The 17441-nt window shown below is 39.4% G+C and overlaps 2 protein-coding genes across 2 annotated transcripts; one reads left to right on the forward strand and one right to left on the reverse strand.

Moving 5' to 3' along the window:
* The first annotated feature begins 10341 nt into the window (after window positions 1-10341).
* On the forward strand, window positions 10342-11527 carry Trsn (translin). The gene is made up of 5 exons (XM_076907522.1): window positions 10342-10413; window positions 10708-10807; window positions 10866-11081; window positions 11151-11230; window positions 11291-11527. Exons 1-5 carry the CDS (start codon window positions 10342-10344, stop codon window positions 11525-11527), a joined length of 705 nt encoding a protein of 234 aa, XP_076763637.1.
* Window positions 11528-11839: 312 nt separating this feature from the next.
* LOC143431022 (glyoxylate/hydroxypyruvate reductase A) lies at window positions 11840-13654 on the reverse strand. Its single transcript, XM_076907506.1, has 3 exons — window positions 13467-13654; window positions 12342-12716; window positions 11840-12264 (listed from the first exon to the last, which is right to left on the reverse strand). Exons 1-3 carry the CDS (start codon window positions 13561-13563, stop codon window positions 11840-11842), a joined length of 897 nt encoding a protein of 298 aa, XP_076763621.1. The 5' UTR covers window positions 13564-13654.
* Between the last annotated feature and the right edge of the window lie 3787 nt (window positions 13655-17441).

Here is a 17441-nt window from a genome sequence, read left to right on the forward strand (position 1 = left end):
ACGATTACGCCAGATAGGCATGCATGATCCCCAGAAAGTTTGCCAAGGACAGTGAACGCGGTGATTCTTTTCTATCCACGCTTTTCCGCCAATTCGACTAAGAAATTACGCTGTAATGTGTATGTATAGACGCGAATACGTAGAAAAGGGAGCCTCGAATCGAGTAACGCGCAGCTCTTTCTGCTTGGAAAGGGTGGATAATCTAGTAAAGGTGTATTCCACAACTTTGTTGCTTTTAAAAACTAATATCTACCAGCTTGCATTCACTCTAGAGCCAACTGAGAAGCATTTAAATGCTTGCGAACGCGACCATCCCGCGCCCAAAGGCTTGTCCATCCAACAGAATCGGAAGATTCGACGGAAATCCGAGAGATTATCGCCTCTAGTCAACTTCTAATCGTTTTTAAGGCTTACGAGACGCGCGCAAGAGACGAGAAAATTAAATTAGACGCATCAGACAGTTAGGAACGGAATAGATGACGTTATTTTTTACGAGATCGAGAGTTTTAATTGTAAAGAAAATTCGCTGATCACGCGTCGCGAGCTGTTTTAATTAGAATTTTAACCGTCGTCGTCGACGACACGCCAAAGCTGAGTGAAAAAACATGAAATACCACTGGTTCCTCGGTACGAACGACTACTTCTAGGCAATAAGAGCGTAAAATAAGTTCCACGAGAGACGATCGACGGAGTATCCATTCAATTCTTATCGAAACTTAAAGGGTATAGGTACACTAAGTATTTAAGAAAGTCTATTAGTGAGATAAAGAGACGAACTGCTGTTGGCAAACTTAATCACGTAAAGGTCTACGTCCCATTAACGGTTAGTGAATTTTTCATATCAGATTGTTGGCATCTCTAGTTTAAAAATGAGAAAGAAAGACAATGTTAACGTTTGATGAGCTGAGTGCTGCTAAGCGTCCTTTTAAAAGAAGTAGAGACGAGTTTAGACTCTGTTGCTCGTCTCTACTTCCTTCAATCGAACTTCTCGAACTTGTTAGTGGAACAAGCCTGCGCTGGCACTGCAATTGTTGAATGAAACCAACGAAAGATGGTAACAGAAGTCGTTGCGAGCAGAAATCTTTGTTGAAAAACTTGCTAGCACAGGCTGTTCCACGTGGTTAAAACTCGTGCTGCTCTAGCATTCGATCATCGCCCCGTAGATAATATATTTTAATCGACATATCACTTATCAGCGAGCACTTTAGACTTTGTAGGCTTTAATTAGACTATTCGAAGGGGTGCAGCGTGGAATTTGCGATATCCCAGGCTGCGTGTGTGTGTGTGCGAAGGTTCGTTAGGAGTTTATTAAGAGTTGATAATTTCTTTTTGAAGATTATTGGCCGTTCGAGTGCCATTTCTCTTCAGATTTGGCACTCGAACAGGTCAGTAACGATGGGGATAACTTTGATCTTGGCGCATGGGTTTCGATTGCAACGGAATCGAGCGATGCGACTGTGAGAGATTGTATTTTATTGTGAACAATACTCGTGCAATCAGAACGACGCTAGATTTTCTAAGCGTGGGAGTGTTATCTTTATTTTCGAGGGGCTTAAATGCAGAGGCACACGCGTCTGCCCTCTCGTGAACTGCTCAGATTCACTTGAGACAATTGCAGAGGCGTTTTGTCTCGAGCAAAGTGTCTCAACTCTACGACTGCTTCACCACGTACTCGTTTCATGCTCTGTATCTCTTTATACACCACGTATCCGTGTCTCTCACCCTCTGTTCTATCGTTTAAAGGTAGCAACAATTGTTTTCGCGTAGTGCATTTTATACAGACTGATGATAACCGATCACTTGATAATCGCTAGAGTTCTGTTTTTCGTTTCTACCATAGGAGACTGTATTCTAGGGTTCGATTACGCATAATATTTAATCGATTAGGACAGACAGACGCGTTGTCCAGAGGAAAATGGGCGGAACAAACGCTTCGAACTTAATTCTGGTTGCACTTTCTACCAAGTACTTTCTCGCAATACTCTCTGATACCTTTAAGAGCCTCTCTCCAAGACTCTGTTTCAACGTGAAGCCGCAATACCTTCGTGAGAAGACGCTCGTCCAAGTCGCAGACGCGATGTTCGCGATACGTGCAATACAATAATGTTTTAACAGATGCTCGAAGGGACTTTTAAACGGAATACTTTCTTTCGTAACTCGTCGACTCTACAATTTGGTCTGTTGGCGTTTCAATGTATCGACAGTCAACGAGAAGTCACATCTAACGAGTAATGCAACCAGTACTTAAAAAAAAAAAAAAAAAAAGGAATCACGACACCATTCGCTAAGTACAGTGACTCATTAAGAAGCATTAGTTTAAAGGGAATAAACGATAACGTAGGATGTATCGCGTAGTCCACACAGTCGAAGTTAATAGACTGTTAATTATAAGATAAATACACAGTACTGAGATAATTTTCCCCTAAACATCTCTCTGCGTTCTTCAAGATAGTCCTTTCTTTTTTTTTCTTGATTAGTGCCAGTTCGATACTCAATCCTTTTCGTATACTTCAAACGAACAGCTATTTAAAATGCTTCTGAGAGCTTCGTTTTAGAAATGCAACAGCGGCTGGTAGTTTCCAAGGTAGCTTCTTTCTCGAGGGACCTCAAAAGAAAAGGAGAAAAGGTGTCATACGCATTACAAAAGAGATCAATTGGTTCGTTCATTAACACAGCGATTATAATTTTAGGTGTACGTATTTCTGTCTTGGTGAGCACTCGTCTTTTATACACACGACAAGGGATTTGTATATAATTTGTAAAGATGAATGAAAAGGTCAGCGAGCTTTTGCAAATTTCATGGCAATACGTAGTGAATTACTCTATCTTACTGTTTAAACATTGTTATCGTAGGGTCTCAATCTGATAGCTCAACTTTTACACGGCTTGCAATTGAATCGTACTAAAAAAAGAAGACGCTGTTCAGTTTTTTAATATCCGCATAGATCAGTATAGAGAAAGACAGGTGGTAATAACTTACGTAGAGGCAGTGTTTAATTAATGCGAGTAACCGCAATCGAATTGGTCAACCTATGTAAACACTATGTACCTTCCAATCATGTACTTCTATTCCAATATAATTCTACCATTATTGACGGAGAGCTTCTGCGAGTGGTCGAACAATCTACAATCTAAATTCATGATGACATTAGTATTTTTTAAGTTGATCAATTATTTACGTTAAGTAATTACAAAGCATTTGGGGCAATTAAGTCGACTCAGCCTTCAAGTACGCGAATGAAGTAAATTTTTTCAAAAATTGATGCAGAGCAACGGATAGAAAATATACTAATTTTTATTTAGTAGGTATTTGGCTTTAAATTGATATCAATATTGTAGAAATTGGTCCACTATTTTTTCAATTATGTGATTTTAATTTTAATGAACAAAAATGCTAGAATATTCTAATAAATTAAGTAAATTTTCAACGTTGAATTAAAATTTTTAACTTAATAAAAACTTAATAATAGTTTTAACTTAGTAAAAACAGCTTTTTATTTAAAATTTAGCTTTAAGTTGATATCAATATCATTAAAATTGGTCCACTATTTTTTCAATTATGTGATTTAAATTTTAATGAACAAAAAAGCTAGAATATTCTAATAAATTAAGTAAATTTTCAATGTTGAATTTCAATTTTTCATTTCAACTTAATAAAAATAAGATATTTGTTCATTAGAATTAAAGTCTCATAATTTAAAAGAACAGTTACCAAGTATTTCGCTTTAAATTGATACCAATATTATGAAAATTGGCCCGTTATCTTTTAAATTATGTGATTTAAATTTTAACGAACAAAAAAAGCAAGAACATTCTAATAAATTAAATAAACGTTCAACCTTGAATTTAAATTGTTCTTTTTAACTTAATAAAAACGAGATGTTGGAATAAAAGTCTCGCAATTTAAAAAAAAAAGGAACAGTGGATCAATTTTCATAATCTTGTCATCAATTTAAATCAGAATTACTTAATAATTAAAGACTAATTCGTCTAACGTGAAACTAATAAATGAAAACGTTCTTCGACTGCTGCGATTTTCGAAAATATTTAAATGTGGTGCGTCTGAAGGTTGTCGATTTAGTTGCTCTCAGATGCGACCCAAAGCGAGCATTTCCTCAGGTCATCAGGCCCGCAAACGACGTCGTTCCAATAAACTGGCGCCACGTACGACTAGAATAATAAACAAGCCGAATTTATTCATTAATTCGATCAGACGTTTACTTACCAATTACTTACATCGCGTTCAGAGCGAAATCTGCATAAAAGTCCGCCATTTTCGCCAGCCGATAAAGAAGAACCGCCGACGAATCTCTTCCTTATCAATTGGTAACCAGTTTCAACGAACTTAATCGTGAATAAGTTGCGCGTGAACGGTCGTCTGCAATTAAAAATAAATACTTTCATTTTCCAGCTGATCGTGGCGAATTGGCAGGCAAGAAGGGATTAAATCACTGGAGAATTTAAAGGGTGGTCGCCTCTCGCTCGTGCGCCTCTTGTTTCCCTCCAATCGTTGACCTTGAGCCTGACCTTGGGGCCCTGAAGACGCTCGCGTCGAACGAGCCCTGACCTAACCTATTCTAGGCTATGTCTCCTTTCTCTGTGTACAGACAAAGCCTAGGAGAGGCTAAATCAAGTTACTCTGCTCTGCGAAGAGGCAATAAGGTTCGTAATTACGATAAACACAGATTAATAATAGGTTGTAAGTATCGAGAACTTAAATTGGTCCCTGTTTCTCCGCTCGAGACGGTCGTTCCTGAGAGCACGAGGGTGGACGAAGCGAACGACAGTGTCCAGCGTGTCCGAGGGAGTTCATTTCACGACACTGGGGCCCGGCACCGGCACAAAGAAAGCGTGTCACGCCTAAAAATACGCGCGGCACGCAGGTAGATGTGAAAAGGTCGTGGCAGGAGGAGTAGAAGGGGGGGTAGAAGAAAAAAGGGGAGAAAAAAGGAGGCGAAGGAATTGCACAAGAGCCGCGATTTGGTATTCAAATCGCCAGGCACGTTCCCGCCTTTCTCGCGGCGCGGGTCCTCCTCTCGCGCTGGCCGAAGACCATCCTCTCGCCACCCCCTCTTCTCCTCCTCTTCCTGCTGTTCCCTTCCATGCTGTCTCCTCGTTCGCGCGAGCCTCTCCTCTCGAGCGTCGTCGAGTCTTTCTCTCTCGCACCTTTTACCCGGATCGCCTTGCATTATTTTCCATGGAATTATCTGCGCTCTCTTTTTTTCCCAAAGTTCCTTCAGTTGCGCAGTGAATGGAGCTGCGAGTCCTGGCGATCCTCTGGCAGAGCGTCGTCGATTTGGACACGTGGTAGACCCTCGAGCAGAGCTCCCTTTAAACCCTGGAGCTCGGATTACCAGCACGGATCTCGTTCGTTCACTCGCGTCAGAGAGAAACTCGAGGAGCCAGCGGAGACTTGAACGACCGCACGTGCAGCAGTCGCGGCTGGCTTGGTTACATAAATGCGCGGAGAGGGAGAAGATCGGATCGCACTCGTATTTCCGTGTGCCTGGCTTTCCCTGCGAAGCGAGAACGAGGTCCTCCCGTCCGGACGAGGTCGCAGAAAGGCGCGAGGCGTCGTTTCGTCACGGCCACGACTGTGCCAGCCCGTTCACCAAGGGAAAAGTCCGCCGGATTCCCATCCAGGACGACGTAGAGCCGCGCACAGCCGCTGTAGAAGCTGTTGACTGGCACGTCCACACCGCGGAACGTCTCTCTGAGCGGCGGCAACAGCGTGGCGGTCCCTTCTCGCGTGTCATCGCACTGGTACCGCTCAGGAATCGAATCCGGAAGAGGAGGCAGAGGTCGCGTACCCACCGAACGGATAACGAGAACTCACGTGTCGTCCCCTCGAGAGGCGAGATCGAAGGAAAACGGCGAACGGGAACGACGATCGGTAGACGTGGCACCGGATTGGCCAGCGACATTCCTCGAGCACGCACGGTGGTGCGCGCACATCGGCAACCTGTGCACCCACTAACCGCCCGATCCACGGGAGGCCAAGGTGTGCGCGCGCCAGGATAATATATGTATCTACGTGCGTTAACCACGTGAGAGCGGCCAGCATCTTTCCACGGGGGCCCCTCTGGTGGGGGACTTAACCTATGGACTGTCCTCTCTCTCTCTCTCTCTCTCTGTGCCCCTGTCTCCTTCTCGTTGCGCGAACCACGGCTACCTGGGAAATCACGCTGCTGCGAGCTTATAAATGTAATTCGAAATTTCGAGACGCGCCCGCGGTTTTCTCGAAAAGGACGAGCTGTACCGGGTGTCTTGGAACTGGGATACGCTTAGCAACGAGAGCACTGGTTGATGTATTCATCCTCGACCCGTTCTCTCGTGCAGTCAGCCTCGTTTCTTTCACTCTGCTGCTGCTTTTTTTTTTCTTTTCTCTGCTCTTTCTTCCTCTGACTTCGTCGACGCGCTGTCATTTACTCGCCGCGGTAGTTAAGCGTCGGCGTCCCGTTTGTCAAGGCAGGTTTTTTATACGCCACCCTGTAGACAGCGAGTTCTCACTCGGCATTCCCGGCAATCTCTGATCGACGAGTTTTTATGAAGGTCGTATGAGCTACGCGAGCCTACCCACTTACCCAGCTGCATCGCTAATGCCATTTGTCGCGCCGACTGATACACGAAAACTGTACGAACGTGTATATACGCGGTTTTTTCGCGTTTTTTTTTTTGGTGCTTCGAGAGCTGTGGCAATCGAGCAACGATCACGTTCGCAGCAGTGCTCTCTGCACTGGGCGTGGAGTTTAGACCCGCGAAACGGCTCGAAGTCGCTGGCAAATCGAGAAAATGGAAGCGTAGACTCTGCGATCGCCTCGTTTAGAACGTTTCGATAAAGATTGCTGGAGATTTGCTTGGCAAACAGTTGCGTTCGTGGCCCGCGAGAGGCGCAGAGGCGAGCAATTCACGGATGTCTCGCGGTTGTTCGACGGATAATCCCGCGATCGGTGCCCAGTGTATTCCGAATTCTCATTTGCAACATCGCGGATGAAGATGGCGGCGGACTACGATAATTTATTAACTAGTCCGGCGAGTAAAACCTGTTGGTTCCCTGCGAACGTGGTCCGTTCTGGGTGTCTGAACGCGACCAGCCGCTTATGTCCTTTGAAAATCGCTTCTCAGTCGATTTGCCACGAAGATTCGCTGGAAAAATGATCGCGAGAGCCTTCAGGGCGACGAATCCGTCGTCCAACACGTGTCTGCACGCGTTGCGCTGCCTTTTGTTGGGCTTAACAAATTGTAATTTCGTTTTGGTCCTTTGAAAATCGTTTCTTAGTCGATTTGCCACGAAGATTCGCTGGAAAAATGATCGCAAGAGCCTTGAGGGCGACGAATTCGTCGTCCAACACGTGTCTGCACGCGTTGCGCTGCCTTTTGTTGGGCTTAACAAATTGTAATTTCGTTTTGGTCCTTTGAAAATCGTTTCTTAGTCGATTTGCCACGAAGATTCGCTGGAAAAATGATCACAAGAGCCTTGAGGGCGACGAATTCGTCGTCCAACACGTGTCTGCACGCGTTGCGCTGGCTTCTGTTGGGCTTAACAAATTTTAATTTCGTTTTGGTCGAAGACAAAGTACTTGCGAACGTCTATCGTAGTTCGATGCAGGTTGTAAGTCCAATGTGGGCTCCTCGCGAGTTCATTTTCGAGTCACGTACACCTCGCGTTAATGCTCGCATCCCGTGGATCAGTCGATTCTTAAATCGGACGATATTATGCGCGCTGTAATCCGCGATGGCGAGCAGCCAGGCGTTGTAGGAAATTCTCCAGGAATGACGTAAAAAGCCAGCGCCCGCAGGCATTTCTTTAACGCGGCGCCACCCGTCCGAGGCCCTGCTTTTCCCTTTTTTTTCCTCGCAACTCGAATCAAAACAGACTGCTCTCTGCTCCTCTGATTTTAATAGCTAAACAAACGCGCGACTAATTAATTAAAAATCCAAAAACACTAGCACCACAGCTCTCTTTTTCTTCTTCTTCTGTAAAAATCGTTTATTATTATTATTATTTGTTCGAATTTTTGCTATTTCTATTTCTATTTCTCTTCTTTTTTTTTGTCAGTAATAGCAGAGGAGAATCAGAGGGACGAGTCATCGGTATTTAATTGGCGTTTGTCTGAATGTCTGGTGCTGGTATTGACCTTGACATTTACGCAGATGCATTTCACGTGCAGCGAGGTTGTGCGTACGCTGAAACGTTTCGCAGATTCGAGTCGATTTTTGAGCGAAACTGTAATAACGTTCTCCCCCTGATTTCGCCGCGCACGCCAAAGAGGAATTGTCTCAAACATCAGGGGCCCCCCTCGCCTGGCAGTCTGTATATTCGTGTTTACACGTCCAGTGTCGGTGTATTGACATTATCGCGACGAAAAAAAACGGGGAAAGAGAACCTGTTTAACGAGCAAACATCGAGCTGCTACTAGATTCCTCGTTCGGCTTGCGTGGCGTTAAAAAAAGATGTAAATATTAATCGCGAGACTCACGCGAACGCCTCGACTGTTGTTGTCACAGAAATCGATGCATAATTCGCGATCGATCGCCTCTAAACTGTTCGCAAATAATTCCTCTTAATTGCTTTTAGGCGAGAGCAAATCTCGAGCGATTTATTGCTGTTAAAGTGCGCTTCTGAAGGGTGCTAGAGGGTCGCACGATCTTCCAGAGACTCTCGCAGACGATGCATATGCTGTTAAAACTCTACGATAGCTTAGGATATTGTACATGTAGGTTTTTATAAGTTTCAGACTTTTTCTTCTTCGATAAACTATTCGATTCGCTTAGCTTGCGCTTGGATACGTGCTTGTAGCTTGCTATCATATTCACAGTGAACTGTTTCGATGGAACATCGCTGGCTCGTGTTATTCAGAAGTATTTCCACCTTGAACATACACAAATTTTGTGTTATTTTATAGATTGCAAGAACTGAAGCTTGTATATTTTAATTATAGAGTTTAACATTTAAGTATAACGTTATTTGCAATAATATGCATAGGTGCATGATTGTAGCTTACTTTAATATCGTATGGACAGTGAATTGTTCCAATAGAACATTTCTAGCTCGTGTTATTCAAAGGTATATCCATCTTGAACATACAAATTTTGAATCATTGAGTTTAACATTTAAGTACAACATTATCTGCAATAATTTGCGAGCATCGAAGAAGAAACTACTCTAACATAACATAAATTTCGATTAATAACAATATCAAGATCATCCAATAATCGTAGACGAGCCACAAAGCCACTCGAACCAACATGAAAGTCACCTGCTCTTCAATAACGAAATAATCAAAAAGAAAGCGAGGGGAGGTAGAAAAAACTGTTGAAACTACATCGAAACATTGCTCTCGTCGATCTCCATAAAAAATAATCCCCAGTTTCTGTCATGATTTCAGAAATAATCGAACTTTCGTCGCGCCCTCGTTACTGGAACGAGGGCGGTGCTCTGCGCTCGACTATTTCTTTTCTGTGGCCTGAACCCTCTGGCGAATCTACGTTAGCGGATTCTGGCGAACGCAGGGGACCAGCGGGCCCTGCCAGTTTATAAACGTGGGCGTGAACTTTTCAATAAAGCCAGTCTCGCACGGATACTTGAACGGGTGTATCGGGATCAATGACACGCCCGCGGATTCCTCGAGGTATCCTCTACGAGCTATGTAGAGGCATCCTGTAGAATTCCAACCACCTTCCTCGACTTCACAGCAGGATCTACTGGTTTCTATTTATACACCGTACGAGACCTTGCAGCTTACCGCTCATGCGCTTACGGGCTTCGTTCCCGACCTGTGCGAACCTCTGTCACGGCTCTATCATCGTCGTTACCGATCGCAGCCTCGATTCTTTCCACCAAAACGGTCCTGTTAATCAATCAGTACCATCCACACATTAATATCCACCATTTTACCATTGAATTTTCCATTTTTATCAAGGCAACAGACTCCTCTTACCGCTGGCGTCAACCTTTCTCTTCGCGAGGGCAAAATAATAATTGTACTCAATGCAGCTGGGAAGTCGCTTCGCAACAATGCTTCTGAGGCCTCCTTGAATCTATTTTAATCGTGCCACACGATGATCGTTGAAGTTTTCATTCATGAATCTGAAAAAAACCAAAGATGGAACCGTGCAGGTGAATTTGGTTGATTTTAATAATAATTGAGAACAGATCGCGATAATATTTGGTACCCTGGTTCCTTATTCGAATTCTGACGATTGTATCGATACACTCGCGACATCTGTTAATCGAATCGTGCACTAGCGTTTGTACACAACGCTGGAGTGTTTTGATGGGCCACTGACCGCGCGCGATATCGTTTTAAAAGGGAATTTCCGCGAGGAAACTGAGATAACATGGCTGAGAGAGTGTCAGAGATTTTTTGTCTGTTTCAGGACTATCTGAACGACGAGGAAGAATTACGCGAGGTGTGTGTCGTGCCTTAAACACTAACAATTTAACCAGCAACGTGGTAAACTCCAAACGCTTGTAAACAAATCGAGAACCAAATTTCCCTTCACCACCATTGCGTTTTTTTTCTCACTCAAAACTCACTTTACAATTGTAATTTAACCAGAGATTAATTACGTTAAACGCACTCAAGTTTGTATACTTATAGGTTAGAATACGCTGTCGCCTTGCTCCGTTGTTTGTTTTTAACAATAATTTAAAATACTGCCTGTATCAGGAACTATTTTAGCTAATGTTTTTGTTTACCAAAGGGAATCCGTGTTATTGTAAGAGATCTTGAAAAAACCGCCAGAGACATTCTGATAATATTACAAAACATTCATAACGGGAACAACGTGGAAGAAAATATAAGTATGCACATTGGTCCGGCGTCTCGTGTGTCGATATAATCAATTCTTATCGTTTACAGTTGTGTCCGAGTATTGCGCGTCGTCCAGAGAGCTGTTCGACGACGTACGCAAAAACTACATAAGGCTCGCCGATATCGTGCCCAAGGATCAGTATTACAGATTTCACGATCAATGGCGTTTCGTCACGCAAAAGCTGTGCTTCCTAGCTTCTTTGATAATATACTTAGAAATCAAGGTTTTGGTCACCAAAGAGACCGTCGCAGAGATGTTGGGAGGTGCGTAAATCTTTTTCACAAATATTTGTCTACGCTTAATGTATTTTATACAAAATTTGATGTTCGTAGTGAAAAATAACAGAGAAGATGGCTTTCATTTGGAGCTGGAGGATTACTTGATGGGTTTGCTGCAATTGTCCGCAGAACTGGTGAGCTTACAGTGAGAAATATATTTTGTTGGTATCGTTTACTTAAATATCAAATTTCAGAGTCGTTTCGCCATAAATAGCGTCACCAATGGCGATTACAATCGACCCATAGAGATAGCACGATTTATGAACGAGCTGAACGCTGGGTTTAGGGTGTTGAATCTGAAAAATGACTCTTTGAGGAAACGTTACGATGGGTTGAAGTACGCTGTTAAAAAAGTGGAAGAAGTGGTGTACGATCTTAGCATAAGAGGCTTGAAGTCGTCTCCGGATCCAGTTTCGCAGGAAACTGAATAATTTTACTTTTTTACATATATTTTATATGTAATTAATCATCGAGGCAATTATTTCCTCCTCGACGCATCATCTATATTTTTCTTTACTTTTAAAAGTATAACAGTAACACTTAAACATTTGATACAAAAGTTGTATAAATAGTTGACTCAATATCCTTCGTCTAAGTCTACCTTATTTAACAGCTTTTCGTTCTTTGTATATTTTTGATAATTCAGGGCGAAGAATTTCGCGACATCTTGGCCGCGAGTTACGCCTGAGATATGTGGCGAAATGGTCACCTGTGGATAATTAGCGTCCATTAATTGCTTAGAGCTAGTTCTTTGAGTTCTGATAGAATATCAGAGCCAGGTTTCTTAAGTTCTGATAGAATACCTGCGGCAACGACCACAGTTTGCTTTCTTCTGGCAAAGGTTCCTCCTCGAAAACATCCAAAATCGCGCCAGATATCCATCGTTGCTCGAGAGCATTCAATAAATCCGCCTCAGCGACGATTGTACCTCGACCTACGTTGATAAGGACGCTGCTGCGGTTTTTACAATATTGTAACATAGTTCCATTCAATAAACCAAAAGTATTCGGTGTAGATGGTAGAACGTTGACAATGTAATCACAGTGCGTTAACATTTCAGACAAGTGTTCGACTGTTCTGTGCTCGCTGAGGTAATCCAGGTTTTCCTTCAGCGGTGTTCTTGTGATTCCCCATACGGTTGCTCCAAACAGTCTCAATTTTTGTGCGACTGCAGAAATTTTAAGAATTAATAGATTAATATTTAATGCAGATGATTCTTAACGAATAACTCAATGAATCATTTACTTGATTTTCCAATATTCCCTAAACCCATGATACCCACAGATAAGTCGCAAATCAGTCTGTGATCAGAGATCTTCCCCTCTCTTATCCATCGACTAGCTTCTTGGTTTCGATATTGTTGCCTCTGATCGCGCTCAAAGTTGAAGATATGAGCTATTACGTACTCAGACATAGCTAAACCGAACGCTGTGTCTGAGAACCGTGTAATGGTGTAATTAATCTTTTTGTCTTTCATATTGGAGACTAACGATTCGACTCCAGCCCATGTCGTTTGTACCCATCTCAGAGATGGTAATTTATCCGTGTATGGTAAGAACAAATCGCAGTCAGTCACTACTATGTCTGCACTTTGCAATTTTGATAGCGTGTCAGTTTTATCTGGAACGAAGAATAAATTTGTTAACAAGGAGGTACGCAGCTTAATGAATTTGAAATATGTTGATGCGTCCAAATCGTTTGTAACAAAAGAGTAAAAATTAAAATCTTAATATAGAGATATGCAGTGCAATGAACTTGAAATGAAAAGATGGAAAAATTTTGATACATCGTTTGCAAAAATTACAATCTTAACAAAGAGATACGCAGTGTAATTAATTTGAAATAAGGAGATAGAAAAATGTTGGTGCATCCAAATCGTTTGTAACAAAAAAGTAAAAATTACAATCTCAATGCACAATTACAATAAAATGAATTTGAAATGAGGAGATAGAAAAATATTGGTACATCATTTGTAACAAAAGAGTAAGAATTACAATCTTAATAAAGAAATACACAGCATAATGAACTTGAAATGAGAAAATAGAACAATGTTGATACATTATTTGCAACAAAAGAGTAAAAATTGCAATCTTAATAGAAAGATACGCAGCATAATAAATATGAAATGAGGAGATACATCGTTTGTACCAAAATAGTAAAAATTACAATCCTTAAGTAGCAAAGTATGTATAAAAAATTTAAATCTGGTGGTTATTCCGCCAATATCCAGAAGCAGAACGCGCAAATTCAGTATTGAACGGATCGCAGCGGTGGTGCGTTTGAAAATGTGCTGGTTGCGACAGATTTTCTAGCTAGACGAGACTCGAGCTCCATGAGTATGAGAAAACAGTGTACGTTGAGAGTAATAACCTGGTAAAACATCAAATATCGTTAAGTTTGGAAGTTGCGTACGAAGATGGTAAGATAACCTAGGAATCGCTGAGAGAACCGCAATATTATGTGCCATGTCGATGCGTGATAATAAAAACTATAATTTCAGCAAAATATCCCTTCAGTCGCATAGAACGTTTGACAATAAATCGTCTGCACTCGTTACTTTCAATTATTATGATTTTAATAATTGTATTCGTTCCTCTGATGCGTTGTATTCGTGCGACTAACCTAAGTTTCACAGTCTGCTTCTGCAGATATTATCGTTTAAGTTTCTTTTACGTACATTTTCTATTTCATTGATCAAATGATATTAAAATTTTAAAAAAATGGCCAAATCTTCATCATTTTTTTTATTTTAATATACAATTACTGCTGAAATGAGTTAAATTGGTTTTTATCGATACAAAAACGTTTATTCTATCTTAATATCGAAATTATGTGGATTAAGGTGATAAATGTTCGAAGAAATCGCATTTTTTTCCATTTTCGTTCGTGCAGCAAAATTGAAAATTTAAAATGTGCGCATAAGTCGCGCATGCGCAGACCGCGGTATTTAAAAGAGACTAAATACAAATCTGACGATAATAGAAAACTGTAATTTAGTCTCGTTTGATAATTATCTTCTTGAGATGTTATTTAATATGTTGTGCAATTGTAAATTGTAATTTTCTTTGATTTGTAATTGTATTTTCGTGACGTAGCAATTAGAACTTAGAATTAATTTAAAGTACCATATCAAGTTGCGAATTCGCAATTGAATGTTTTTATATTGTTAAGCAAACTTTCGTTCGTTTTATAAGGTTGACAAACATTTTTCTAATCGTAATTTACATGTCTTTGGAATTAAAAACCTTTCCACCTTTTTGTTGTCGAATTTTATAATAACAAATTAAATTATAATATTTTTAAAATTCAATTATGCGACTTGATAGTTGAATAAAAAATTTCTACGCCAGTTAGGTCAATTTATAGCAAAAATTTTAACATTCTACTGGATTTACAACGCAAAGTTTTAGCTCTGTTGGTTCTGTGATTCAGAATTTTTACACTTTTTTTTATGATTTAATGCCACTTGCCTTATAGATTTACGTTCATTTGTTTTCTACTGGTTTCACGTACAATCAAAGATACAAAAATACCACTTGTCCTATAGATTTACGTTCATTTGTTTTCTACTGGTTTCACGTATAATCAGATACAAAAATTTTATTTAGCACGTGTACCAGTAGATGGCGCTCGTACAGAGAAAAATATTCTTATTTTGCTCAATGAAAAAGCTTTCTTCTTTTTCTATTCAGTTACAAAATTAATTCTAGTCTATTTCTCCATTCCACGCTTTACATTCTTTTATATATCTCAATTGTACTCCTTTTTGTTCTGTTTATCTTTTTAAATTCCCGCTCAAACTCATACCTCGCTACATACTCTCTATGTATGTATATATATATATATAGATACATAATACTTAATATCTATATAGATTTCGGTTATAAAAATACAAATATCTAAAAAAATAAGTACATTATAAAGGGTACAGAGTATTTTGTCCTTCTTTTCTTTCTGCTCTTTTATATTCATAAAACTATACTTTTTCCCAACTTTTACATTCGTCGCTCCAATTCTCATTATTATATTTCCTGTTTCTTTTTATATTATCTTACATCTATAGATTCTTCGTTCTTCTTTTCTCTCACAATTAACCACGCCAGATCCACGAGCATAGAATTAGCGAGTGGTGTGCTATCTATGTTTTTAAATTCTCGCTCAAACTCATACCTACTACATACTTTCTATATATAACATTTAACAATATCTATAGACTTTGAATATAAAAAATATAAAAAATATAAGCGATTGTAAAAATAAGTATATTATAAAAGATACATAGTATTTTGTTCCTCTCCCCCCTCTCCTCATTTTTCTTACTCTTATATATATTCATACAACTACTTTTACCAACACTCGTCGTTCCAATTCTCATTATTATATTTCCCCTTTCCTTTTGTATTATCTTCTGTTCTCCGTTCTTTTCTCTCATAATTAACCACGCTAGATCCACGAGCATAAAATTAGCGAACAGTGTGCTATCTATGTTTTTAAATTCCCGCTCAAACTCATACCTACTACATACTTTCTATATATAACATTTAACAATATCTATAGACTTTGAATATAAAAAATATAAAAAATATAAGCGATTGTAAAAATAAGTATATTATAAAAGATACATAGTATTTTGTTCCTCTCCCCCCTCTCCTCATTTTTCTTACTCTTATATATATTCATACAACTACTTTTACCAACACTCGTCGTTCCAATTCTCATTATTATATTTCCCCTTTCCTTTTATATTATCTTCTATTCTCCGTTCTTCTTTTCTCTCACAATTAACCACGCCAGATCCACGAGCATAGAATTAGCGAACGGTGTGCTATCTATGTTTTTAAATTCCCGCTCAAACTCATACCTACTACATACTCTCTCTCTATATATATATACATAACACTTAACAATATAGTTTTATAGACTTTGAATATAAAAAACATAAACGATTGTAAAAATAAGTACATTATAAAAGGTACATCATAGTATTTTGTTCCTCTTCCCCCTCTCTTCTTTTTTCTTACTCTTTTCTATATATTCATACAACTTCGTACAACTTGTTGGTCAAATTTTCATTATACTTCCTGTTTCTTTTTATATTATCTTACATCTATTCTTCATTCTTCTTTTCCTCTCACAATTAACCACGCCAGTTCCACGAGCATAGAATTAGCGAACGGTGTGCTATCTATGTTTTTAAATTCCCGCTCAAACTCATACCTACTACATACTCTATATATATACATAATACAACAATATCTATATAGAATTCGGATATAAAAATACAAATATCTACAAAAATAAGTATATTATAAAGGATACACAGTATTTTGTCCCTCTCCCCCTCTCCTCTTTTTTCTTACTCTTTTCTATATATTCATACAACTACTTTTACCAACACTCGTCATTCCAATTCTCATTATTATATTTCCCCTTTCTTTTTATATTATCTTCTATTCTCCGTTCATTTTTTCTCTCACAATTAACCACAGCAGGTCGACGAGCAGACGGTCCTAGAATTAGAGGACGGTGTGCTATCTATGTTTTTAAATTCCCGCTCAAACTTATACCTACTACATACTTTTTATATATATACATACAGAATACTTAACAATATCTATATACATCTCGGATATAAAAATACAAATATCTACAAAAATAAGTAGATTATATAGAGTACATAGTATTTTGTTCCTCTCGCCCCTCTCTTATTTTTTCTTACTCTTTTCTATATATTCATACAACTACTTTTACCAACACTCGTCGTTCCAATTCTCATTATTATATTTCCCCTTTCCTTTTGTATTATCTTCTATTCTCCGTTCTTCTTTTCTCTCACAATTAACCACGCCAGTTCCACGAGCCTAAAATTAGCGAACGGTGTGCTATCTATGTTTTTAAATTCCCGCTCAAACTCATACCTACTACATACTCTATATATATACATAATACAACAATATCTATATAGAATTCGGATATAAAAATACAAATATCTACAAAAATAAGTATATTATAAAGGATACATAGTATTTTGTTCCTCTCCCCCCTCTCCTCTTTTTTCTTTTTTATATATATTCATACAACTACTTTTACCAACACTCGTCGTTCCAATTCTCATTATTATATTTCCCCTTTCCTTTTGTATTATCTTCTGTTCTCCGTTCTTCTTTTCTCTCACAATTAACCACGCCAGATCCACGAGCCTAAAATTAGCGAACGGTGTGCTATCTATGTTTTTAAATTCCCGCTCAAACTCATACCTACTACATACTTTCTATATATATACATATATAACATTTAACAATATCTATAGACTTTGAATATAAAGAATATAAACGATTGTAAAAA

The sequence above is a fragment of the Xylocopa sonorina genome, chromosome 16 (assembly GCF_050948175.1).
Source record: "Xylocopa sonorina isolate GNS202 chromosome 16, iyXylSono1_principal, whole genome shotgun sequence".
NCBI lineage: Eukaryota > Metazoa > Arthropoda > Insecta > Hymenoptera > Apidae > Xylocopa > Xylocopa sonorina.

Excerpts from the sequence above, each read along its gene's own strand:
- Trsn (XM_076907522.1), top strand. The coding sequence starts at position 10,342 with ATGGCTGAGAGAGTGTCAGAGATTTTTTGTCTGTTTCAGGACTATCTG. Across the intron at positions 10,414-10,707 it reads ACGAGGAAGAATTACGCGAG|GGAATCCGTGTTATTGTAAG; the intron begins GTGTGTGTCGTG and ends TGTTTACCAAAG. Across the intron at positions 11,231-11,290 it reads TGCAATTGTCCGCAGAACTG|AGTCGTTTCGCCATAAATAG; the intron begins GTGAGCTTACAG and ends ATCAAATTTCAG.
- LOC143431022 (XM_076907506.1), bottom strand. The coding sequence starts at position 13,563 with ATGGCACATAATATTGCGGTTCTCTCAGCGATTCCTAGGTTATCTTAC. Across the intron at positions 12,717-13,466 it reads GATATTTGATGTTTTACCAG|ATAAAACTGACACGCTATCA; the intron begins GTTATTACTCTC and ends TCTTCGTTCCAG. Across the intron at positions 12,265-12,341 it reads AGGGAATATTGGAAAATCAA|TCGCACAAAAATTGAGACTG; the intron begins GTAAATGATTCA and ends AAATTTCTGCAG.